Source organism: Mus musculus, chromosome 7 (assembly GCF_000001635.26).
Source record: "Mus musculus strain C57BL/6J chromosome 7, GRCm38.p6 C57BL/6J".
NCBI lineage: Eukaryota > Metazoa > Chordata > Mammalia > Rodentia > Muridae > Mus > Mus musculus.
This window is the reverse complement of record NC_000073.6, coordinates 109758056-109783399: the sequence shown is the minus strand read 5'-3', so window position 1 is coordinate 109783399 and position 25344 is coordinate 109758056. Positions and strand designations below refer to the sequence as shown.

The following is a 25344-nucleotide window of genomic DNA, read 5'->3' as shown; positions in this document are numbered from 1 at the left end:
AAGGAACCAGGGCAACTGCTAGTAAAGTGTGCCAGAGGACTGGAAAGTGAGCAGCCTGCGTGTGGAAAAGCCCCCTGCCCTGGGGCTTCCTTGAAACTAGGTAAGCAGCTTCCTTTATTTGTTTTCTTACAAGCAGTCTGTGTGCCCTAAAAACTAGGGCAGGGGATTAAGCAGGTCCATGAGTTGAGGCCAGCTATTCCAGGTCTGGGAAGGCCAGCACAGGTTGTGAAGAGAGGTCCTGCTCTGCTTCTTGTTTTCCTGAGACGCAACCTTAACTTGTTGTCATGCTTGTACTAGTGCTTATTGATAGCGTTCTAGGCATTGGGGGTTTGAGGCTAAGCAATAAGGAGGAAGCACAACTTATGTCAGAGATGTCCTGGGAAAGAAGCAAAGATTGAGCCGAGGTGTGAAAGAAGCATAGATCACTGAAGAGGGTGAGAGGGGACATCCCACGCAGAGGGCACTCCAAAGACAAGCCACTTGGCAACAGGGAGAAAGACTTCTCCCTGGTACTGGAAGAAAACTCAAGATGCTGAAGTGCAGAATGAAGTCACAGAAGAGGGTGTGTGGGTCGTTCCATCAAGAGCAGACACCTTTTGGGGTGCTCTTAACAGGATTGTGGTGGTACTTGGAGAATACTTTAAGAGCGTGAGCAATGGAAAGGAAAAGTCAGAGACATTTGGAGGCAGACTGGCTGGTTTGAGTATCTGCCTGCATAAAGAGGATAGTGTCGAATGCTATCTCATAGCTGCTGCCCTTCACTGAGATACTGCACTGCAAGTGTTCATTCTAGTATCCAGCTCACAACCAGAAAAGCTCAGTGAGTGTCATTATTGAGATGTATGGTGCTTTCAGGGTGCAGATCTTTTCTGATTCATGCCCGCTTCTTTGAGGTGAAGAGTGGAGTGGTGATTCCCACATGTAGAAATGTGACTTGTACTAAGTCATATGTCAAGACTCCAACCCAGAAGGAGCAGAACATTCCTTTTAGAATGGCTAAAAAATATGAATGAGTCTCAAAGAAAAATGGCTTTCAATCTATATTCCACCTCCACCCCTCAGTGTAAAATCTAGTGTTCACAGTGAAAACAAACACCACACACACACACAGACACACACACACACACACACACACACACACACACACACACACAGATGCTTTCTTGGTGTTCTGAAAAGCAGGTGTGCTCCCAGAGAAGTGAAGGGTGAAGGCTCCAGACCAGACCTGCCTCCCCAACCTCTGGTGCTGGGCTCAGACAGAGGGTGCCAAGAGGAGGATGGGGTCCCCGGAAGGCCCCGCTCCAGCCCATCCTCCTGGCCCCCTCCGCAGTCACGTGGCCCAGTGGGTGGGGACCGACCTGAAGTTGGAGGAATCCGGAGCTCTCCCAACTTCAGAGCACAGAGGTACAACTCTGAGAAGCCGAGCATGGCTCAGCTGTCAGTCATCCCGGGATCGGCCGCGGCGTGGACAGGTGAGCTGAGAGCCCGAAGGAGCCGACTAGGGTGGAAGGGGCTAGGCTGCCGGAGCACAGGGCCCCACAGCCCATTCTATGCAATGCGTGCAGGGCAGGGCAACCCACGCGGGAGAGGGGACAGTTGGGCGAAGCGGTTCCGCTAGACCCTCAGCGCCCCGGGGTCAGTCTGTCGGCCGTAGGCTGCTCCGAGCTAGCTTTTTCCTCAGGATGGGTGATGGAGTAAAGGTGGGTGGTTGACGCTGATAGACCCCACCCTCGTTCCTGAACCTGCGCCAGAGGGGCGGGACGCTTTGCTGGCCACGCCTTCTCCCGCGCGCACTGGCTGCTCCCCATGACGTCACGCTCGGATATAAAAGGCGCGGGAGCCGGCTCCCGCGGCGCTGTCCAGGAGCTCGAGGTTGAAGGTGCTTGGCAGGGGACACCCGGCCGCCCGGCCGCGGGCGTTTCAGCGATGTTTTACTCAGGACTCCTCACCGAGGGCGGCCGCAAGGAGACAGACATGCGGGAAGCGGCGTCCCTGCGGCAGCAGCGCCGGATGAAGCAGGCGGTGCAGTTCATCCACAAGGACTCAGCCGACCTGCTGCCCCTGGACGGCCTCAAAAAGCTGGGCTCGTCCAAGGACACGGTGAGCTCCCCACATCGGCCACACCCGTCACGGGCCTCTGGGCCACCACTGCCGCCCAGGCCCTTACTGTCACTTTCACTGAGTCACCGACCAGGCTTGTCGCTATCCACTCCCTGGCGGGTGCTCCGGCAAAACCCCTCCCTATCTATCTATCAAGGTGCTTTTCTTGCCTGTTCTCCTTTGGCGCAGTCTCCTCTCTCCCGACTCTCCCCTTCATGTGTAAGGAAGAAAGAGACCCTACCTTATTGCCCTCAAATCTCCTCTCCACTGGCTTATCTAGAATCTAAAATTTGGCTCCTGGAGCTGGAGCTTCATCACAAGTCCTGCCTCCCACTGCCTCCTCACAGGCTGCGTGCGTGGCCAGTTGTGTCCCAGACTAAGGTGATTGAGAAACAGTGAAAAGCGAGGTTTCTTCACAGTTGCTGAATATATATATATGCTTTGGTTAATTCTATTGTGACCCCCTCCCCGCCGCCCCAAATGTACTTAGTTTAGTCTTAATCTACCTTTGATTTTCTACCCTGGATGGGGGAGTGGGGTGAGAGAGGGGAATAGGGGTCAAGCGCAAATCTTTCCAGAACCTAAACATCTCTTCACACTCTCAGCTCTCCCTCTTCCCTCTAAAGACTGGGAAGATGGAGGAAGCCCTGACTGCTTCATCTCACAGACCAGATAATGCATGTAGATAGTTGGAGCTGGGGCTGTTGCAGTCTTTTTATTTCTGGCAGTATTATTCTTGGTATTAAGTAGAAGTTCAGGATGTGGGCCAGAATCCAAAACCATATTGTCCTCCATCCATTGAATAAGGGTGAATGGCTGAGGGATGTGACCTATATTTAATTCTCTTCCCCTGCTCACAAATTTATATGTAACTTTGTAGCTTCATTTGGAGTTGTTGTTATTTGGAAAAAGATTTTTTTTAATGAGACATCAGAATCTTGATCTGTATAATCTAGGCTGGCTTGAATCTCATCACATAGCCCATATTGGCTTCTAATTTTTAATTCTCCTGTCTCAGCCTCATGATTGCTGAGATTATAAGGTGTATATCATCACTCCTAGCTTTGTGGGTTTTTTTTATTTATAGTTTCCTTATTATCTGTGGAAAATTTTGTGAAACATCAATTAAATGTCTTTTGCAATAGAAATAAATGCTCTGGATAATCTTCCTAGTATTTTTATATTTTGAGCTTCTGAAATGCTTAATTGTGGTTGTTGGCCTAGGTTCACTGAAATTGCTATTTCTGGCCCCAGTATGGCAACAGAGGCAAGAGCTCCTTCCCCCATCAATAGTTCTAACAATTCATCAATACCAAAGATTTTCCCTGCCTGCCATTAGATACACTTATGAAGGGAAAATTACTCCAGTTATCTTACTCTGTTTTTAAAAGCTGTTTTTCTGTTGTGCCTGGGTATAGGTGATCTAGTCATGTTAACTGAGAGTGATCTCATTAAAGTTTATTCCTACCAAAGAGATAGCTCTTTCTTCCTTCTTTCACTTTAAAGCATTCATGATTCATTTAGCAAATTCAGTCCGAATCTTCTCACCTTCAGAACAAACTAATCCTATTCAATAAAGTGGAGGGTATTATTAGAAGAATCAAAATGCGGACTTTTAGAATGTTGGATCGAAGGCACTAATGTTTGGTTTGAGTGGCTGAGATGTTCCCTAATAAGAATTACCACAACTTCCTTCTTCCTAAGATTCCATATCCTGCTTTGAACTATGTAAGGATAATTCTCTTCTGACTCCTTGTCATGGTTGAGCTACTGGGAGCTGACAGCATAGAACATAGCTGAAGGCTATAAGGAGGATGCTTTCAGAGTACAGCCATGGGTATGACACACAGCAGTTCACTGTGAAACCCTGAGCCAGAGTTCACACTTTCCATACCCCATTTTCATAGAGTTAATTTCCCTCTCTCACAGTTCTCACACCTTTAACGTGCAAGCTATTGCAGGGAGAATCAGAACACATCCCAGACACCAAGGCTGACTGAGGGAGGGTGGGGAGCGCTGCAAGGGTGGGTGAAACAGCATGCTTGAAGCTCTCTTGGAACTGAGGTTGCAGCCTCAGTACAATCTCAGAAGGATTTTAGAAACATATCTTATCAACTCATTTTACAGGCAAGACCGATCATGCCGACTCCATTTTCTTCCACGATGTAAAATTTGGAGGCTATTAAAACTAACAGTAGTTTTTACTTGAAGTAGTTTATCAAAAAACCCAATAGAAAGGGAACATAAAAAGGAAGTAGGAAAAGAGGATGCAGTTTCAACTCTTATTGATGCTGGGGTTTGAGCAATGTTAAGAGTGTGGATTATTTTCATCATGTAAGTATCCCACGTTTTAATTATGCCGCTGGCTTTTCTGAATCATCTATCTTGTACCATGCTATCTCTAAAATGTTTATGGTTCGATAGCAAACACTGTTGGTTTAGCAGATGGCACCTGTAAGGCCATCAAAGATGGCCCTATTCTCGTGGTCCCAGGGTAATGCCTTTGCCCAGTTCCTTTGTGTGTGGAGTTGGCTGCCACAAAATCTGCTGTGGAAATGAATTGTATAGCTTATGTCTGGCTCCCTTATTTTATCATTCCATTGTATTGTGGGTCTTGTATTAAATTAAGAACTAAAATCAAATTTATGAACCATATTATATTTGACTTTAAAAAATAATAGAGCTAGACAAAAGCATCTTTATTCTTAGAATTTTGCCTATTGTAATTTTCTTGTTTTGGTTAATAAAAGTTCTTGTTGTACTAAAGACTTTACTCTTTGAAAGCAGTATTCCATGTGATGATATGCTGTGTTTCTTGCATGATGTTATTACCAGCCTGTCTGGCTCTATCCCTCCTTGCCTTGTAGCAGAGAGAAATTTTCTTTCCTTCTTCTGTTTGAATCTGCAGATAACCAAAAAGCTCTAGCCAAACTAAGTAGAATTCAGGCCAGGGGAAGATGGAACACAGTGATGGGAACTGACTATCAAATATCTGATGAAAAGCTCAGGCTGGTGCCCTAAAGATTACCTACCTATAATGCTGTAGACCTATCACTAGAGAACTTTGTAGCCTTAGAAGGAGCTTTAAAAGACCAATATAATTATAGCCTCTAGAAGGGTACCTATGATGGGATGCAGAGAGTAGGAATGGAAGTTGGGGGAGGATATGGTCAAGATGCATTGTATACTTGTATACAGTTGTCAATAAATAAAATACCGTCTAAAAAGATTACCTTTATGGAAATATTGAAGGAAATGAGGGAGTAAAATATGTCAGGGAAGAATGGATGTTTGGGCAAAGATACAGCAAATATGCCAGGACTTTAATCCCAGCACTCCAGAGGCAGAGGTTGAGGCCATCCTGTTCGACACAGTAAGTTCTAGGACAGCCAGGGATACAGAGAGGAAACCTGTCTCAAAAAAACAAAAAACAAAAAACAAAAAACAAACAAACAAAAAAACCAAACCAAACCAAAAGACACAGCAGATATAATGTTCTGGCCATCAGGATGCTTCATAGAATTAGAGAATTGAGAGAGGACCAGTGTAGCTAGCGTGGAATGAGCAAGGAGTGTGGTGACAGGAGATAGATAGTAACACAATGATGGACATGGAACCAGCAAGGAGTGTGGTGACAGGAGATAGTAACACAATGATGGACATGGAACCAGAGCTTTGTGTGTTCTAGGTAAGTCTCTACCAATAAACTACATTCCCAGCCTCTGACATTCATTTAAAAACAAACAAACAAACAAACAAACAAACAAACAAACGCCAAACTTAACTGTGGTCACTATGCCGAGAATGAACTGAAGCATAAAAATCAGGAGATAAATGAGGAAACTGTTGCACTACAGATAGAAAATGATGGTAGCTTGGTTAGATTGAAGGATGTAAATACGAGGGAAAGGATATTGACTGTAGATGTTGTTGAGAGGAGGGGACAACTGCACTTGGGAGGGGAGGATAGGAAAAGGATCAAGAATGTGTATGATGCCAGAGAGATGGCTTGGTGCCAAAGAGCATTCACAGCTGACTGGGGTTCAATTCCCAGCGCTCTCATGGTGGCTCATAACCTTCTGTAACTACAGTTCCAGGGGATCTACCTCCTCCTCTCTTTTGTCATTTCTGGGGTACACAGACATCCATGTAGGCACAACACCCATACACATAAAATAAAATTACAAGAAAAAGAATGTGTATGAGTTGGGACACTGTCTATAGTTGCAAGCTGCTTAAGGCTAGCCTGGACAACATAGTGAAACCCATTTCAAAACTTTTTTAAAAAAAATATTTATTTATTTATATTATTTATATGTATGAGTACATCATAGCTGTCTTCAGACACACCAGAAGAGGGCATCAAATTCCATTACAGATGGTTGTGAGCCACCATGTGGCTGCTGGGAATTGAACTCAGGACCTTTGGAAGAGCAGTCAGTGCTCTTAATCGCTGAGCCATTTCTCCAGCCCCCATCTCAAAACTTAATCAAACCAAACCAAGTAAATGACAGAGTCATTTGCTAAGGATGGCAGGAAGAAGTTCCTGACCAAACATGGAGCTCAAACATCCTTTATTACTGTTAAAAAAAAAAAAAAGCAAGGCTTAGTGAGATTAGTGATTTGCTCAAGGTAATATACGACAAGTGGTAATTTGCTAAAAGTAGAAAGCCTTCACGCTGCAATAATTAAATAGATGAGGTTGGGAAGGAGGATAAGTGGTAGTTAGTAGATCTTGAATGCTAAATTGAGAGAATTTTTGTTTGTTCCATCTGGCAAGAGAAATTGTAAGGGGAAGAGACCATGAAGGTAATGTTTTAGGATTACAGATGCTCAGATGTAGCAGTAGCAGCAGAAATATAGAATAATATATGAGAAGAATTTCATTCACCAAAATAGAGGATAGTGAAGAAAAACAACCTTTATGGGGAATATGGGTAGGACAAGTTGAGTCTGAAGTGCCTGTGGAGTGTCCAGGTAGAAGAGGGTAGTTAGGTTTATGGGCCTGAAACTCAAAGTGAGCTGTCCTTGAGCTAGAATCCTTTTAAAGGTAGTATTTCATTATGCAATGAAAACAGATAAAGTCACCCATGGCAAATATGTAAAGTGAGAAAAAGGCCAAATATAGAGCATGAAGAATGTTGACATTTTAAAAGGGGGCAGAGGTAGACAAGACAAACAGCAAGATGGCTTTAGAGGCTAGTTGGAAGAGATGCTTAAGAAAATACAATGTTAGTTTTTTGCAACATTTCTGATGACAAACATGTGGTAATTAGTAATTAATAAGTTAAATTGATATATATTTGTACAATAATCTCAAGTATCTATAGATGATAGCACCAAGTATGGGCTGGGGAGATGGCTCAGGGTTTTTTTAAAAATATTTTTTATTACATATTTTCCTCAATTACATTTCCAATGCTATCCCAAAAGTCCCCCATACCCTCCCCCCCACTTCCCTACCCACCCATTCCCATTTTTTTGGCCCTGGCGTTCCCCTGTACTGGAGCATATACAGTTTGCGTGTCCAATGGGCCTCTCTTTCCAGTGATGGCCGACTAGGCCATCTTTTGATACATATGCAGCTAGAGTCAAGAGCTCCGGGGTACTGGTTAGTTCATAATGTTGTTCCACCTATAGGGTTGCAGATCCCTTTAGCTCCTTGGGTACTTTCTCTAGCTCCTCCATTGGGAGCCCTGTGATCCATCCAATAGCTGACTGTGAGCATCCACTTCTGTGTTTGCTAGGCCCCAGCATAGTCTCACAAGAGACAGCTACATCTGGGTCCTTTCGATAAAATCTTACTAGTGTATGCAATGGTGTCAGCGTTTGGAAGCTGATTATGGGGTGGATCCCTGGATATGGCAGTCTCTAGATGGTCCATCCTTTCGTCTCAGCTCCAAACTTTGTCTCTGTAACTCCTTCCATGGGTGTTTTGTTCCCAATTCTAAGGAGGGGCATAGTGTCCACACTTCAGTCTTCATTCTTCTTGAGTTTCATGTGTCTAGCAAATTGTATCTTATATCTTGGGTATCCTAGGTTTTGGGCTAATATCCACTTATCAGTGAGTACGGCTCAGGGTTTTTAAACATACACTGCCCTCCCAGTGGACCTGAGGTTACTGGTGGTTACCTCTACCTGGTGGTTGTAACCATCTGTAACTTGAGATCCACAGGATCCGGTGCTCCCTCTGTTCTCTGAGGGCATTTACACTCTTGTATATATACTTCCCACCCCAAAACATAATGGCAAATAGTCCAATAAAATACATTTAATGCACTGAGTAGGCCAGCTGTGAGGAAAGAGTGTTAAGCAGCTGTACTGGGTATTTTTCTTGTTACTGTCACAAAATTGCTGACAAAAGGAACTTTAGGAAACAATGATTTATTTGGACCCATGGAATAAAGGTGCAGCCCATCATGGTGATAAGGCATAGTAATAAGAACTAGAGGTGCTTGGCCCATTGTGTTGCAGACAAGAAGCACACACACACACACACACACACACACACACACACACACACACACACACAAATGCATGCATGCACATATAACTACATGTACTTAAAAATTAAGTAATCAGTGCTCGCTTCGGCAGCACATATACTAAAATTGGAACGATACAGAGAAGATTAGCATGGCCCCTGCGCAAGGATGACACGCAAATTCGTGAAGCGTTCCATATTTTTTTTTTACCATGACATATAGTCAGGGCCGACTCTAGGGATGCCAGATTCTGCTGCCATGCTGGAAAGGTGTCTGTTGGAAAAGTGGCAGTTGTTCACTGTCAGGGAAGACTATATTGCAGGCCCTTGCTAGGGGACAGTGACACAACAGAATCAGGAAAAAATGGGATTTCCTCCTAGCTATCAAGCAATCAGAGCTTTAGGCTGGTTGAGATGCCAGGTCATCTCAGATATGCAGATTCCTGTGTCTACATAACTAATGAGCAAAGAAAAAAATTAATCAATTACAGTGTATGTGTGTGTTGTATATTAATACAAACATATACTTTAGTTTTTGCATGTTCTTGTAGATGCTTTAGTTCTTTAATTGGTCCACTTTCAGTCCTTTTCTATTTGACTGTGTATAGAAATTCAATAAGCTAAATTATTTTCCAAGGTCTATTGAAATGAGGATTGGCCGTTGAATTTCACCAGTAAGATATAGGGGAAAAACTGCTAATGGAACTGTTAGAAAAACATTAGCTTTTCTGACAAAGGGATAGATGGCATTAGGATGGTTCCCTTCCTCTTCCCTCTTCTTTTGAATATGGATGGATGTAATGCCTGGATATAAGTCACCTTGCTTATGACCGTGGGGAGATGTGTAAGAGAAGTGAAATTGTTAATCTGCTGAGTTAATGTAGGCAGTATCCACCTTCAAATTTCTTATTTCTTTAGAACTGCATTTACACCTCTGTAAGCTGGCCTTTCTTGTGGCTGCTCTCTTTCCTATGATACAGGATCACCATGTTTCTCAATAAATGGTGATATACCAATGTCCTTTTTCTTCAGACAATGCCTCACTATATTGTCTAGGCTTAACTTGAACTTGTGATCCTCTGGCCCAGGCTTCTGATTAGCTGGCATGCACTGCCATGCCCATTTCTGACTTATTGATTTTTACTAGCATGTATTTTTTTTTTTTGTATTGGTCGTCTTAAAATGGATTCAGATGGAACAGAAGGATGGTTTCGTAGGTAAAAGCACTTGCACCTGGGTCTGATGACCTGAGCTCTGTCCTTGGTATTCACATAGTGGAAAGAGACAATGCACTCCTGAAATTTGTCTTTTGGTCCCCATATATATGGTGCAGTACATGGGAACACACATGCATTAAACTTTAAAAGTTTTTGAATAGGTAAAAAATTCCATTCTCATACCTTCTGTCTTACTTAGGGTTGCTATAAGGAGAAACTACAACTCCACACCTACTCCAACAAGGCCACACGTCCTAACAGTGTCACTCCCTATGGGGCAAGCATTCAAATACATGAGTCTGGGGAGCCAGACCACCACACCTCATAATATCCTCTCTCCTGTTATACTAGTTATGTTGAATTATTATTTTGTTTTGAATCAGCATTTACTGTTATAGTATGACCATATTTGTATTGCTTACAGCTGAGACAAATGTACTGTGATATTTTTCTGTTAGGTATTTTTCCAAAATTAATTCCTTGAAGTTTTTCCTTTACTTAATTTTCAATGAAAAATTGCTTTAAAACTATAAATGATTACAAGTTCATTTTTAAAAAATTTAAACTAAAGCATAATTGTATCATTTCTCCCTTCCCTTTCTTCCTCTTATATTATTTTTGAAACGGGGTTTCTCTGTGTATAGCCTTTCGTGTTTTGGAACTTGCTCTGTAGACCAGGCTGGCTTCGAACTCACAGTGATCTGCCTGCTTCTGCCTCTGGAATTCTGGGATTACAGGCATGCACCGCCATTGCTTGGCCCTTTTCTTTCTTTACCTCCCTTTCAATCTCATGTTTTCTTTTCTTTTTTTTTTTTTAAATAAATATGTAAGTACAACCCTATCAGTCTGTATGTTACTCATATATATATGACTTGGGGGTTTATTACTTGGTATTAGATGACTAATTAGTGGGGAGGGAAGGGGCTCTTCCCAGGGAAGACCATCTCTCTTATGCACAGCTTTCCTAAGTTGCCTATAGTTCTCTGTCAAAGGTTAGGGCCCCATGAGCTCTCTCCCTTCCATGTTAACATGTCTATTGGTGGTGATGGTGTTCAGGTCTTGTTTAGGCAGTCATGTGGAGATTTCATGGTTGTAGCTTCTCTGAGACTTGTAGAAGATGCAATCTCACAGCAGATTTCCTGTTCCTCTGGTTCTTAGATTCTTTCCACTTCCTCTTCTTTGGTGTTCCTTGAGCTTCAGGGGCAGGAGCTGTGTTGTAGATGTATCAGTTGTTGCTGAGCACCATATGATCATTTGGTCTTTATATCTTCATGGGTTGTGTTTTTCTATAATACTCTCTGTCTATTGCAAAGAGAAGGTTCTTTGACAAGATGTGAGATATCTGGCTAGACTCTGGCACAGGATGTATGACTCCTTTGTTTTGAGACAGTCTCATGCATCATGCAGCCCAGGATCATCTGGTACTCACTGTGTAGCTAAGGCTGGCTTTGAACACTTGATCTTCCTGCCTCCACCTCTCAAGTGTTGGTTGGGATTAGAGCACCCCCACAAATTAGTCACCCAATACCGAGTAGTAAACCCCAAAACCATATATATATGAGTAACATTATACAGACTAAGAAGAATATCAGGCTTGGTCCATTTTTTTTTTTTCCTCTTCAAGACATTCTTCCTGGAATCCGTTTTCTCATGTCATTTTGATCTGACTGCTATTGATCTTAATAGGCAAATTTTTAATACTGCATTCAGAATTCCCTTTCCTGTCCTTCTCTACTGAATCCTTTTTAAAATTTAAAAATGTTTGTTTACATGTTATGAGTGTTTTCCCTACACATATGTCTGTGTACCATATGCATGCCTGGTGCCAGATAAGGCCAGAAGCTAGCATTAGATTCTCTGAATCTTGAGTTACAAAAGGTTGTGGGCCATCATGTGGGTATTTAGGAATCAAACCCAGGTCTTCTGGAAGAGCAGCCAATGCTCTTAACCACTAAGCCATCTCTCCGGCACCACTAGAGTTTTGGAGGTATTATTCCATTGGTGTTGTTTACTGTTGAGAAATCATCATGATTCTGGTTCCTAATCCTTTGTATTTGTGTTATAGTTTTCTCTTTGGAAGCTTTTGGGATTGGTGTCACAATAGTTCACAGTGATGTGATATCGTTTTGTCTGTTCCCCCTCACACAAGGATATGATATCTTGAAGTAGACTTTCTTGCATTTTTTTTAAGATTTATTTATTATATGTAAGTACACTGTAGCTGTCTTCAGACATTCCAGAAGAGGGAGTCAGATCTCATTACAGATGGTTGTGAGCCACCATGTGGTTGCTGGGATTTGAACTCTGGACCTTCGGAAGAGCAGTCGGGTGCTCTTACCCACTGAGCCATCTCACCAGCCCCGAAGTAGACTTTCTTTTTCTTTCACTGTACTAGGCTTTGCCATTTCAATCTTTAAATCCACATCCTTCAGTTCTTCCTTAGTGTGGAACCCAACACTCCAATAGCTGTTATACACATCTGAAAGGCCAATTAGTCTTTTAAATTACAGAGTAAAGTTTTAGCATTCTTCCCAATTGTTTGGGTCAAGTGAGAGTCATATGCAGGCTTTAAACTTTTCAGTTTCCATTCCTACTCACAGCCCTGATGGTAGATGTTCCAGTACCTCTATCTGCTCAGCTTTGCCAGTGTATTGGAATGATTGAGAAAACTGCTTTTGATATAGATACTGCTATACATGTGATAGCTCAAACATAATTCTCTTAAGTTATCAGTACAAATGGTTTCTGATGTTTGTGTGTTCTGTACCCACAGATCCACCCAACTATAAGATGAAAAATTAAAAAAAAAAAAAACCTGTTTATAGGAACTGAAGAAATAGCACAGCAGTTACGAACATTTGCTCTTCCACAGGGCTCAAGTGAGGTTCCCAGAACCTACCTTGGTCAGCTCACACATTTCCTCATTTCCTTCATTCGAGCTTCTCCCTCTTCTTCCCCAAGGATACTGATTTATAACCTGCTTTGCCAAGAATCAGTGTGTTTTGGGAATCTGTTTCTTCTCAGTGGAGTTATGGTGAGTCACAGCTCTGACTCCCTTCTTCCTTTGCAATCGGTAAGGTAGCTTATAATAAAGACTTTTCCTCTGCTAGCCCCTTCCCCAAGGAACTTCTAGGCTCTGGACTTCTAAGAATAAGATCTTACCCTTTAAATCAGAGGAAGAATGTGGTTGGTTGAATCTTGGGACTAATTGCTATCCTTTGAGAATTTTGAAATGTTATTGTAAAGTGGGCATAAGATATATGTGTATAGAAAATTTCTCAGATCAAATGACTTAGCCTAAAAAAAAGAAAGGAAGAAAGAAAGAAAGAATGAACGAACGAACGAAAGAAAGAAAGAAAGAAAGAAAGAAAGAAAGAAAGAAAGAAAGAGATGTTCTAAATGGTCTAGAGGCCACTTTGAGTAAGAACAGAGGAATATGAATATATATGATACAGAAACTCTACTAAGTTCTACTGAAACTCAAACTTGAATGTACATCGGTCATTCTGTTTCCTGACATTATCTTTCTGTCATGTATATAAGGTCTGTTACGTTTCTTCTTGGTCAGTGTCCGTTTTAGGTCCTCACTTTCTTGTTCATTAAAAAGTGAGACAATCTGGGGATATAGCTTAGTGGTAGAGTGTTCGGCTGTGTGAAAGTACTAGCATACCCTAGCTTAAATCCTCAATGCTGTAGGAGGATGTTGAGGAATGGAAGAGAATAAAGAGGAGAAAGAGGATACAGAGGGAGAAGAGGAAAGTAGACAACTGTAAGTCAGTACCTTATAGACAGGGCAGCTCATTGTCATGGGCACTCAGAAGCTCTGCTTATTGCTATATTAAATGTCATTCCTTATATTCTTATAGTCTTACTTTTCACACCTACTTTGCAGGTGCCTTATAGGCCTGGATCTTCTGACAGTGGAGTTACCAACAGGGATGATAGAATAGAAAGACAGTCATGGCTGAGTAGACCTCATAACGGACATATTTTGGAGCCAGGCAAGTCCCACAGGAATCATCCTCACTGATAGCCTCTAGACTTCAAAACATTTGTATCCCTTGGTTTATCTTGTTGTCTAGGAAAACACAGAGATCGCTTATTCTAGAATAAAGCTTCTTTCTCCTGAGGAAGGCAGAAGTCCCCATCACCAGGGTCCTTTGGTTCTCCTAAGCCACAGTTGGTCCTATATCTATGCATTAGTTACTTCTCTATTACTGTGATAAAACACCATGACCAAGGCAATTTATTGAAGGAAGGTTTATTTGGGCTTAGGATTCCAGAGGGATAAGAGTTCACCACAACTGTGATGGGGAATGGTAACAGACAGGCATGGTGATTGGAGCTGCAAGTGGAGGGCTCTTATCTTGAACTACAAACTTGTAGCTGAGAGGGCACAGTGGGGATATCACAAGGCTTTGAAAACCTCAAAGTCTGCCCCAGTAACATATTTCCTCCTGCAAGACCATTTCCCCGTCTTAGTCACTGTTCTATTGCTGTGAAGAGACATCACAACCAAAACAACTCTTATAAATGAAAACATGTAACTGGGAGCTTGCTCAAACGTTTCAGAACTTTAGTACAGTATCATCATGGTGGGGAACATGCCAACACTCATGGTGCTGAAGTGGTAGTGAGAGTTACATCCTGATCTGCAAGGGGTTGTGGTGATAGAGGGAGTGGGGTATGGGGGGGTATGGGCTTTCTTAAACTTCAAAGCCTACCCCCAGTGACACACTTCCTCCAAGGAGACCACATCTAATCCTTTTAATCTTATCAAAGAGTTCCACTCCTTGGTGACTAACCATTCAAATATAAGTCAATGGGGGCCATTTTTACTCACACCTCCTAAGCCTCACAAAATGGTACTAGCAAGTATTCAAAGATTTATTTATTTTATGTATATGAGTACATTGTAGCTAGCTGTCTTCAGACACACCAGAAGAGGGCATCAGATCCCATTACAAATGGTTGTGAGCCACCATGTAGTTGCTGGGAATTGAACTCAGGACCTTTAGAAGAGCAGTCAGTGCTCTTAACTGCTGAGCCATCTCTCTAGCCTGTGGGACCAAGTATTCAAATGCCCAAGAATATGGGGACACCTCATTCAAACCACTACATTCTATTTCCTGCCTCCCATATCATTATGCAAAATGCATGTAGTCCAATTTCAAAAGTGTCCATACTCTTTCTTTTACAGATCCAACACTGTTTTAAAGTACAAAGTCTCTTTTGAGACTCAAGCCAGTCTCTTAACTATAAACCCCTGTAAAATCAAAAGGCAGATTACATGCTTCTATCCATCAGGGCAAACTCTAAATCCTGTAATTCCATGCCTGTTGTCAAGGACTTAGATGGTTTTACCCCTCCAGCTTTGCTGTCTGCAAGCTACGCCTTTCTCTCAGGCGGGTTCCACTCCCTGTTTGCAGGTCTTGTTGGCAGACATTTCTCACTTCTAGCATCACCAACATCTTAGAGTCTCAAACACAATCCAGGCTTCATTTCACTCGAAGGTCTCTCGGGCCTTCCAAGCAGGGACTCCCCTGACACATGCCTGGCCTTAGAGACTTTCTGACACCACAGAGGACGATTCCATGACTCCTTTACTTATGTGTCTTACCTGGTTCTAAAGCTGGCAACCATGTGGATAACACTGTTGAGTTCTGCTGCCAGGTTGGGATGCAGTCTGCCCCTTGAATAGCATTTGCAGAAGCTTTTGATGTTTATTTCTTTCTAGAAGCAGAAAATTCTTTAGGCTTTTTCCTTTCACACGTTGGAAGCTTAGTTGGGTGTGGCCTGCACCCTCCCCTTTCCCAGTGCAGATCTAGGCTTTCCTTCATTCCTTCATCTCCTTATCTCTTTCAACACAAGCCCTGACTCAACTTAAGTTTCTTGGTGCTCTTTTATATGCGTGACTGCACATTTTATATTTTTCTGCCTCACTTGGTCTTCATTGGAGATCTACATAAGAATGACTACTAATAACAATTTGATAGAATCAATATTAGGCTGTCTTGGAATTTCCTCTGCCAAAGAAATTTGTCCATAACTTTGTAATTTAGTCTTGGAAAAATGCTTAGGACAAGGGCAGAAAACAGCCACATTCTTTGCCAAAGTACAAAACAGAAAAAACAGCATCAAGCCCAACTGCTAATAATGTTCCCCTCTGAAACCTCTTATACTGGGCATCTACAGTCTATGTTGCTCTGACATGTCTATCTTCCAAGCTATTCTAGTATGGCCTCTTAAAACCCACCAGAGTCTCCTTATTCTTTCATAGTCACACTTCTTAGTCCAAAGTTCCAAAGTCTTCCACATTCCTCCAGAAAATAGCATGGTCAGACCTGTTGCAGCAGTAGCCCATTCTTTGGTACCAAACTGCTGTCTTCATTAGGTTTCTATTGCTATAATAAAGCATCTTGGGCCAAAAAACCTTGAATTTCTTTTAGCTTACAGATCTCAGTCCAATCATCACTGAAGAAAGTTAGAGCAGGAATCTAGAGGCAGGAACTGAAGCACAGGACTTGGTGAGCTCTGTTTAATGGCTTACTCCTCATGACTTGCTCAGCCTGCTTTCTTATACAACCCAGGATCACCTTCCCAGGGACAACACTACCTGAAATGGGATGGGCCCTTCCATATCAATTCTCAATCAAGAAAACGTGCCAGAGGCTTGCCAACCTGATGGGGACATTTTCTCAACTAGGGCCTATTTTCTTAGATGACCTGAGCTTGTGTCAAGCTGACAAAGATGAAGCAGCATACACCAGAGTTGGCCGTGACATGCTGGTTTATATAGTACCTGCCCTGACAATACCAACGCTTTCCTCACCTGAGGGAAGACTGAGAAGCCAAGTCGGAGCTGCTCTGTGAAGTCCTTTGTTATTTCTGTGGAGTCGGGGGTGGGGCTGGGAGAGCAGGGAGAGCCCTGGCAGTAAGAAGCCTCTGCTTTCTATCCCTCAAGCAACCCCATAACATTCTGCAGAGGCGCCTCATGGAAACCAACCTGTCTAAGCTCCGGAGCACTCGTGTCCCTTGGGCCTCTAAGACCAACAAATTCAATCAGGCTAAGTCTGAAGGGCTGAAGAAGTGTGAAGATGAAGACATGATTTTAGTGTCTTGCCAGGTAAGAGAACATTTTTTTTTCTAGAGTTTTCTTAAAAGTAGGTTTTGAGGGCCCTTTATGATCCCAATAGTAGGCCCTCTCCTCAAACCTTTATAGATAGTGGTTGTTAACATGGAATTAATAAGTGGGTTTTAAAGTTCTTTATACTAGAAGTGAATATAATATTTTATGTATGCACATTTGAATGGGAAGAAATAACAAAGCTTTTATCATATTTACAAAGGATGTGTGATTTTTTTTAATTTTTGAAAAATATTTATTTTATATATATGAGTACACTGTAGCTGTACAGATGGTTGTGAGCCATCATATGGTTGCTGGGAATTGAATTTAGGGCCTATGCTTGTTTCAGCCCCATTCACTCCAGCCCAAAGATTTATTATTATATGGAAGTACACTGTAGCTGTCCTCAGACACACCAGTAGAGGGCGTCAGATCTCATTATGGATGGTTGTGAGCCACCATGTGGTTGCTGGGATTTGAACTCAGGACCTTCGGAAGAGCAGTCAGTGCTCTTAACCGCTGAGCCATCTCTCCAGCCCATGTGTGATCTTTTTAAAGAGCTGGCGTGTAGTTCAGAGGTAAAACAAAATGAAACAAAACAAGCCTCATCTAGCTCATCTAGCTCAAAGCCCTGAATTTGCCTCCAGGATGATCTTTTTTAAAGATTATGTACATAATATTTAGCATAGAGTGAAACCCATAAAGGATTTTATGGGTATTCTATCAGCCTTAGATTTAGTTAGCAGGAAAAAGAGCCAGTCAAAGACAGATTTAGCCGTGGGGGAAGTGGGACAGCACCAACGACCGGTTGGAAGGCTGCTCTCAACCCATGTCTTTCATTTGACATCTGCTGCTTGCTCTTTGTCTCATTCCTCTTTTGCTTCTCTAGATCCTATTAAAGAGTCTATTTCCTTCCCACAGTGTGCTGGGAAGGACGTGAAAGCTTTGGTTGACACTGGCTGTCAATATAATCTCATCTCCTCAGCCTGTGTGGACAGATTGGGGTAAGTAGCCATTTGTCCTGGGTAGAAGTCAGATGCATTTATTCTTCTTCCTTGCATCTGGTTTAAGGTTATAATGCTTGGATGTATCCACAGAAGCAAGAAAAACATGCGAAGCTTTTCCTCTCCTCCAGAACCAGTTTCCTTAACAGAGAGGAGTGCTGCAATTTGTCAGACAGTGGGAGAAATGCAGGAGACCTTGGGCCTTCTGTTAATTTCCACTTTCTAAATTCTGAGCAGGTTTCTAGAGTATGGAGTGAGAAAGTATAAGACTCTCGCTCAGTACATACCCTGCCTTGATTCTCTAGACAGCAAGTTGTCCTGTTGTTACTCCAGAAGTGTAGAAGCAAGGATGGCTTTCTCTACCTTACTGCTATTTCACTCAACCTTTCCTGTTACTTCTTCCTTCTTCTTACTCTTTCTTCCAAAGTACCAGATGTTCTCTGAGGTATCTTGCTTAGAATCAACCTAATATTATTTCCCCTAGTTTTCTGTAGACCCAGTGATTCTCAACTTTCCTAATGTGTGATCCTTTAATACACATGTTGTGGTGATCCTCAGCCATAAAATTATTTTCGTTGCTACTTCATAGTTGTAGTTTTGTTGCTGTTATGAATTGTAATGTAAATATCTGCAATGTAAACTCCAGTGGTCTTAGGCAGTCCCTGTGAAAGGGTCATTCACCCCCACCCCAAAGGGGTCAGGAGCCACAGGTTGAGAACCAACCGCTGCTGTAGACAGAAAACTGTTCCTCAGGCCAAATCTCTGTAATTAATGAGACAGACCAAGTGGCCTGTTTAGAGCTTCATCCAAAACATGCATATTCTCAACTGGGCTTACCCAGGGCTTCACTGCAGTTCTTAATGACTGCATTATATCATCTGTTTCTCCTATATCTGCCTACTTCTCACTTCCTACCCACTGTTGGGACTCTCGGAAGTTTGTTCTGTGAATTATTTTATACATTACTATCTAGGATTGGGGAAAAGTAGATCCCAGGACTCAAGTGGGAAGAATCTTAAGTTTTTTGTCTTTGGTTTTTTTTTTTTAATGTAGTGAAGAGATGAGGTATGTACAATATGATGGTTCCAGAAAGACTAATGATGTCCTGGTGCATAATTAGGCAGCAGACTGCCATGGTTCCGGAGGAATTAATAACCATCTGTAAAACTGCAATTAGTTTTCTTTTGGATGGGCTGTAATACCAAAAGAGAGGAAATGGAGGAAAACAGAAGTATTGGCACAGAAAATCCCTAATTAAGTATTTATCCACCAGCCCATAATAGCTCGGGTGCTAGCTATTCCAATCAGCTTATGTAATTGTGTGAAACCTTGGTGCTGTTCCTTTCCTTCCATCCCAGCAAAGGCAAGTCAAATTAGGGAGGACTTTCCCCATAATATGCTTTGCTGCTAACCAGTATCAATAGTCTTACCAAACAAGTGCCTGTCTCCATTAGCCTTATAGACTAAGACAATTTTATGACAAGAAATTGAAATAGGAAGGAGAAAAATGGACCTTGAACGAAGCCTTTTCTAAGTTAGGATTAATTTGCCCTCTGATATCTGTTATCCGCAGATGGATAAAGACACATTAATAGGGATATTAGGATGCAGAATAGAATTCCCTAAACATGTCAACTCCTCTCTGCACAAATGCAGGTAGTAATTTAAGTTTCTGAAAGACAGGAAACAAGTCCCCTGTTTTCTCTTGTATTCCCCTGGCATGGTTAGAAAGAAAGGGTTGAAGCAAGTATAGCCTGCCTAGCTCAGGAAGTCCCTCGAGAACCCAATTCTGAGACAGAAAACTTTGACAAAGGGATTATAATAGCTTTCTCTCTGTTTCAGACTAAAGGACCATGTCAAATCTCACAAGCATGAAGGGGAAAAGCTTTCTCTACCACGGCATCTCAAAGTAGTTGGCCAGATTGAGCACCTAATGATCACAGTGGGTTCTCTCCGTCTGGATTGCCAAGCAGCTGTGGTTGGTGAGTTAAATTGGGGGACAGATGGGTCTAACATAAACTCTCATGCCTATAATACTGACTTCTTCAAAATCCAAGATTTCCATTTCCGTATACTCTACACCTTTGTCATAATTTTACCCTTCCAAGCGCTGGGATTAAAGGTTCATGCCACCATACTGTGCACATTTGTTGTTATTGTTCTGAGACAGGGTCTCTCTATATAGTTCTGTATGTCCTGGATCTCACTATACACACTAGGCTGTCCTTGTACTCACAGAGATTCTCCTGTCCCCCCCCCCCCCAGTGCTGAAATCAAAGGCGTGTACCACCATGGACAGCTCAGCACATCAGGTTTTTTTTTTTAATTAATTAGTTAATTTACCAGGGGCTAGATGGCATAGTGGTTTAGAGTATTTCCTGCCCTTTCAAAAGACTCAGATTAGGTTCCCAGCATCTATATAGGATGGCTCACAACCACCTGTGACTCCAGTGCCAAGGGATCTGACACCTTCTTCTGGCATCCTCAGGCTTTTGTACACATGTGATGTACATACATACTTAGGCACACACAGAAACATTAAATCTTTAAAAATAGAACGGAGCCAGTGGAATTGCTCAGTGGATTAAGATGGTTGGAATCAAACTGACAGCCTGTGTTTGATCTCACATTTCCACATGTGTTCCACGGCACAGGTATGCCCCCATAAATAAACACATGTAATTAAAATTTTAATAATCTTGATGACATAAGGCTGTTTTCATACAGGCATGTAAATGCACTTCCTCACTCTTCACTGCTCAGTCAGCTCCCACTGTTGCCCCAACAGCTTCACTACCTGATGTCATCTGTTTCTCTGACTGTCTGTGCCCTTCTGAAAGAAGACACACAAAAGAGAGAAAACATCAATTCTTTGTCTTTCTGAAACTGGTTTAATTTACTCACTATGATGTCTCCAGTTGCATCCATTTTCCTGCAAATGGCATAGCTTCATTCTTTATGGATAAAAGGAATTCCATTATGCATATAAGCCACAGGAAACAGACTTTTCCTACATTTACTAATGTATGTGTTTGGGGAGGGTGTGCTCTTGTGACATGCCATTTTTATGGAGGTCAGAGGTTAGGTCTTTCCCTCCACTGTGGATTCCAAGGAGTGAACTCAGGTCATCAGATATGACAGCAATCACTTTGCCCACTGAGCCATCTTATCTACCTAAAAACAGATTTTTTTTTTTAATGTGTGAGCTAAAATGTCCCAAAAGGCACTTTTCATGAGCTCGTAACTGGTGAAGACAAGGTCCTTGTACTCCTGCCATAAATGCCTGATTGCCTACTCTCCTTCTGTGCTTCTCATATGTTCTGTTAGACTACACTAAGTACTTGCCTCTGTTTTACTGAAGGCCTTTGTCCTCTAGAGCAAAAAAGACTTTGGTTTGAATTTTGGCTTTTACCTTCTTTTAGCTATAATGATCGGAGAAAGTACAGGTTCAACGGCTGTTTATTGGGTAGTTAGCTGGCTGGTTTGCTGGATGGGTGGATGGATAGATGATACAAATGCATTGAATGGTGTTTACGCTGACATCCAAGCCAGCATGGAAATGTCTGACTCTTACTGTTTTGTTTTTTATTAGATGATAATGAAAAAAGCTTATCACTTGGTCTCCAGACTCTTAGATCCCTGAAGGTAGGACTGATATTTCGTCTCAGAGGCAGGGAACTGAGAGTAGCATCACTGAGTGACCAGTGATCCTGCTTTGTTTTAGTGCATCATAAACTTGGACAAGCACCGGCTGATTGTGGGGAAGACAGACAAAGAAGAAATCCCTTTTGTGGAGACAGTTTCTGTGAATGACGACAAGTAAGTACATGAGTCAGGGCATTCTCAGACAGTATATAGGCTTATAGCCCACCTCTAGCTTTCAGTCATAGCAGAGGTCAGCCCTTCCCCAGACTAGAGTTTACTGTCCCGCAGAACTCTGTAGCCTACATGTTATAATAAACAAGGATAGCACATAGAATAGTGGAAAAAACAGTCTTTTAAGGGGATGTGTGTGTGTGTGTGTGTGTGTGTGTGTGTGTAACAAGGTTTCAGTGTGCAGCCCAGGCATGGAATGGGGTGAGTTGGGAATAAGGCATTGAGATAAGGTTTTAGCATGTAGCCCAGGCTGGCTTTAAATTCATGAGCTTCCTGCCTCAGCTCCCTAAGTGCTAGGATTATAGATGTATACATGAGACATTTTAAAACCCAAGTTAATTTGCCTTCAGATTAACTCCTTTGAATTTGCTATCAATTATTTGTTTCTTTCTCATTTCAGCACTTCAGAAGCATAATTGCAGCCTGAAGCGTGTGCGCATGTGCACACACACACCAGGTTGACAGACTGAGAAAACTGGGTTTGAACTAAATACAATAGCAACTTGCTATGGACCAAGTCCTTCCCTCCAGTACATCCTGCAGGGGCTTCTTCCCGCTCAGACCTTTTTAGACTATAGTCTGTGCTTAGAGATCTTGTCTGGTTAATGGCTTAATGGTTAAACAGACATTGTTTTTTACTTCTTTGAATATTTAATTTATAGACCTTTTTTGACACTGCCAGGTCTTATTTGTGGCCTATTTCTCTGCTTCTTCCAAGAATTTGCTTTTTATTAATCAATCCAGTGTAGGGGCTGCCAGGTTCTACTTCTCCATAGATAACACTTGCTTTTTGAAAATATTAAAATATACAGTAAATAGGAACTTTCTTTCAGCTGTTTCAAAGAGGTATAGAAACATGTCTTGACTTTAGAATCTCTTCTGAAGTAATTGATTTTTCCAGTGTGAACTTATCTGAAAGATGTTTCAGGGGGATCATCTGGTCCAGACATTTAATTTAAACACACAGACAGGTAAATTATCTAAATTCACATATTAAGTCATGGCAGAAGACAAGCAGAATCCAGACCTGATATCCAAACCAAGGCTCTTATGCTGCTTTCTTTGTTTTCCAGCCTTAAGAAGAAGGCAGGAAGGTTAAAGTGCAAGAAAGGAGGGGTAATGGATGTGGCTTTGTGGTGGCCTGCTTGTCTAATGTACACAAGGTCCTGGGTTCCATCACAGCACTAGAGATAGAGAGATGGCTTGTTTATTAAGAGTGCTTGCTTCATAAGCATGAAGACTGCCATTTGGATCCTAGTACCCAAACAAAAGCTGGGCATTGTCCCACACACACCTGAGACCCCAATGGAACTTTCTAGCTTCCAGTCTAACCAAAAGAGAGAGAGGAATAGACAGGAAGAGGGGGAGAATGGAGGGGGAGTGTCTCCAGAGTCCTTGCCTTAAAGGAACCAAGTGAAGTGTGGTAGAGGAATAGATGACATGACACCCACATGTTCCTCTGGCCTCTGTGAGTGTGCACAGGTGCACAGCTCCATGCACTCATACAAATTCCTACACACACTCACAGACACACATGGACACACACCACAGGGAAGATGAGAGGGTGCAAAAACAGGCTACAAAGATGAAACAGTCTCTCAATGAACAAGAGAAGAAAGAAACCACAGATAGGAAGGCATATTATTAGTTCCTGAGACACCACTGACAATGTAGTTGTCCCTGTGGGATATTGATTACCCCTAAGGACCAGTCAGAATGTCTGTCTGTCTTGTTACATGTCACAAAGATTCAAGTAGCTGGAAGTAGAGATAGGGAAAGGAAAAATAAAAACCACAGTAGTCCAGAATAGAAGGAAGAGGCAGAGTATGCTGAGTGGGGAAGTCTACCTGGGAGACTTTCCTGAGACTGAAATGGGGAGTGAACCCTCCAGGCAGGGAAGTAAAGGCTGGCAAGCCCTCGGTACAGGGAAGGGAGAAAGGTAGCCGGCAGCATTAAGAACCATTAACAGCTGGATGTAGCATATGCCTTTAACACCAGCACCCAGAAGGCAGAGGCAGGGGCAGGCAGATATGAGACCAGCCTGGTCTACATAGTGAGTTCCAGGCCAGTCAGGGAGACGGTCTCAAAAGACAAAAAAATAAAAATAAAAATAAAAAAACAAACAAAGAAACCAGAATAACCTTTAAAACTGTCCAGTATTCCCTGATCTGACCCATCTCAGTGGACTGGGGAATCACAGGGTTGCTTTTTAAGCTTTTTAAAATTTTTTTTTTATTTTTTATTTTGCTATTGTATCTTCTCAGGCATAGAGGTGCCTATAGTGGAATCTTCCCTTCAGTTATAGAAATATTTGACAATTCAGAAAAAAAAGCTAACTGTAAGTAATCCTTCAAGATATTCCTAAGTCTACCCTTGGCTCATAGCAGTTCTCAAACTTCGAATCTTGTCTAGTGTCCCAGCCACCAGCCTGGCCCTGAGAGCTCCCTTGTGTGGGAGGAACCTGCACCTTCCTGAGGCTCCCTGCACTTTTGTTCATCACAGCAGCAGACTGCAGGCTCCTTCTAGTGTCTCTGGTTGGATTTCCTGGGGGCCAGTAAGGCCAGGACTTCTCAGGTTCTTGAAAGAGGCATTGATTTTGGCCTTTTTCAGTTGGGTACTATATGGTACCAGGATGAATACATGGCCTTTAATGTTCCTTCTTGACTCTGACAAGCAGTCAGTTATTTTCTAATCTGGGAATAGAACCAATGGGTGAACTGGACTCCATGTCATAGCTCACTCAGTTCATTCTCACCATCTGAATCTTCTAACCAAATTACTTGAGTCCCTAGGTATAATAGAGATACCCAAAATGCTTCAAGATAACTATAGGAAGTCTTGGGGTTTAGTAATGCTTTTTTGTTTTGTTTATGAGACAGGATCTTATTATGTGGGCTAGGCTGGCCTGAAACTCAATATGTAGATGAGACAAGCCTCAAACTCATAGAAATCAGCCTGCCTGTGACTCGTCATTGATGCTTTTTAAATGCTGCCAAGTTAACTACTCTTACAGTTTCTGTCTCTTCAGTGTTCACAAAGGGACACTAGCTTTGCTTTTGGGGGCTAGCAAAGTAGGTCACTGGGTTTTTCCTAGTTAGAAAATGGTAGCATTTCTTAGGGTGTAATAAAGTGTCTGCTGTATCCTAGTTCTAAGTCCCTGGGAAGTAGCAGACCTGTCTCACTCCTTAACACACACCGCATCCAGGAAGCTGAAGATGCACATCCAGGGATTTCCATTTTAATTTGAGGAAGGGATGTCTTCTGACTTTCCTTTTTCCTTGCTCTGCACATACCCCTCTAGTATGGTTTTCTGTTCCTTAGCTCAGAGCATCTATAGACTGGATTACCTAGCTGCCCTTACTCTTGTGTAGTAGAAATACCTTTCAGGCTGGGGACTTGGAGGAGAGGAACTGGATTCCTCCCTCCTTCTGTTGCCAGGTCTTTCTGCATTAGCACTTTATCTGCTCAGTATTTCTGACTGTACTGGGCTTATTTGTGACACCGATATATCAATAAAGTGGACTTGTTCTCTGT

General features: G+C 42.3%; 1 protein-coding gene and 1 non-coding gene across 2 annotated transcripts; both read left to right on the top strand.

Moving 5' to 3' along the window:
- The first annotated feature begins 1854 nt into the window (after positions 1-1854).
- On the top strand, positions 1855-25344 carry Nrip3 (nuclear receptor interacting protein 3). Its single transcript, NM_020610.1, has 7 exons — positions 1855-2100; positions 16766-16927; positions 17852-17934; positions 19777-19916; positions 21527-21579; positions 21659-21753; positions 22211-25344. Exons 1-7 carry the CDS (start codon positions 1927-1929, stop codon positions 22224-22226), a joined length of 723 nt encoding a protein of 240 aa, NP_065635.1. The 5' UTR covers positions 1855-1926; the 3' UTR covers positions 22227-25344.
- Positions 8682-8788, top strand: Gm22822. Its single transcript, XR_003947137.1, has one exon. It is a non-coding gene; the product is annotated as a U6 spliceosomal RNA (small nuclear RNA).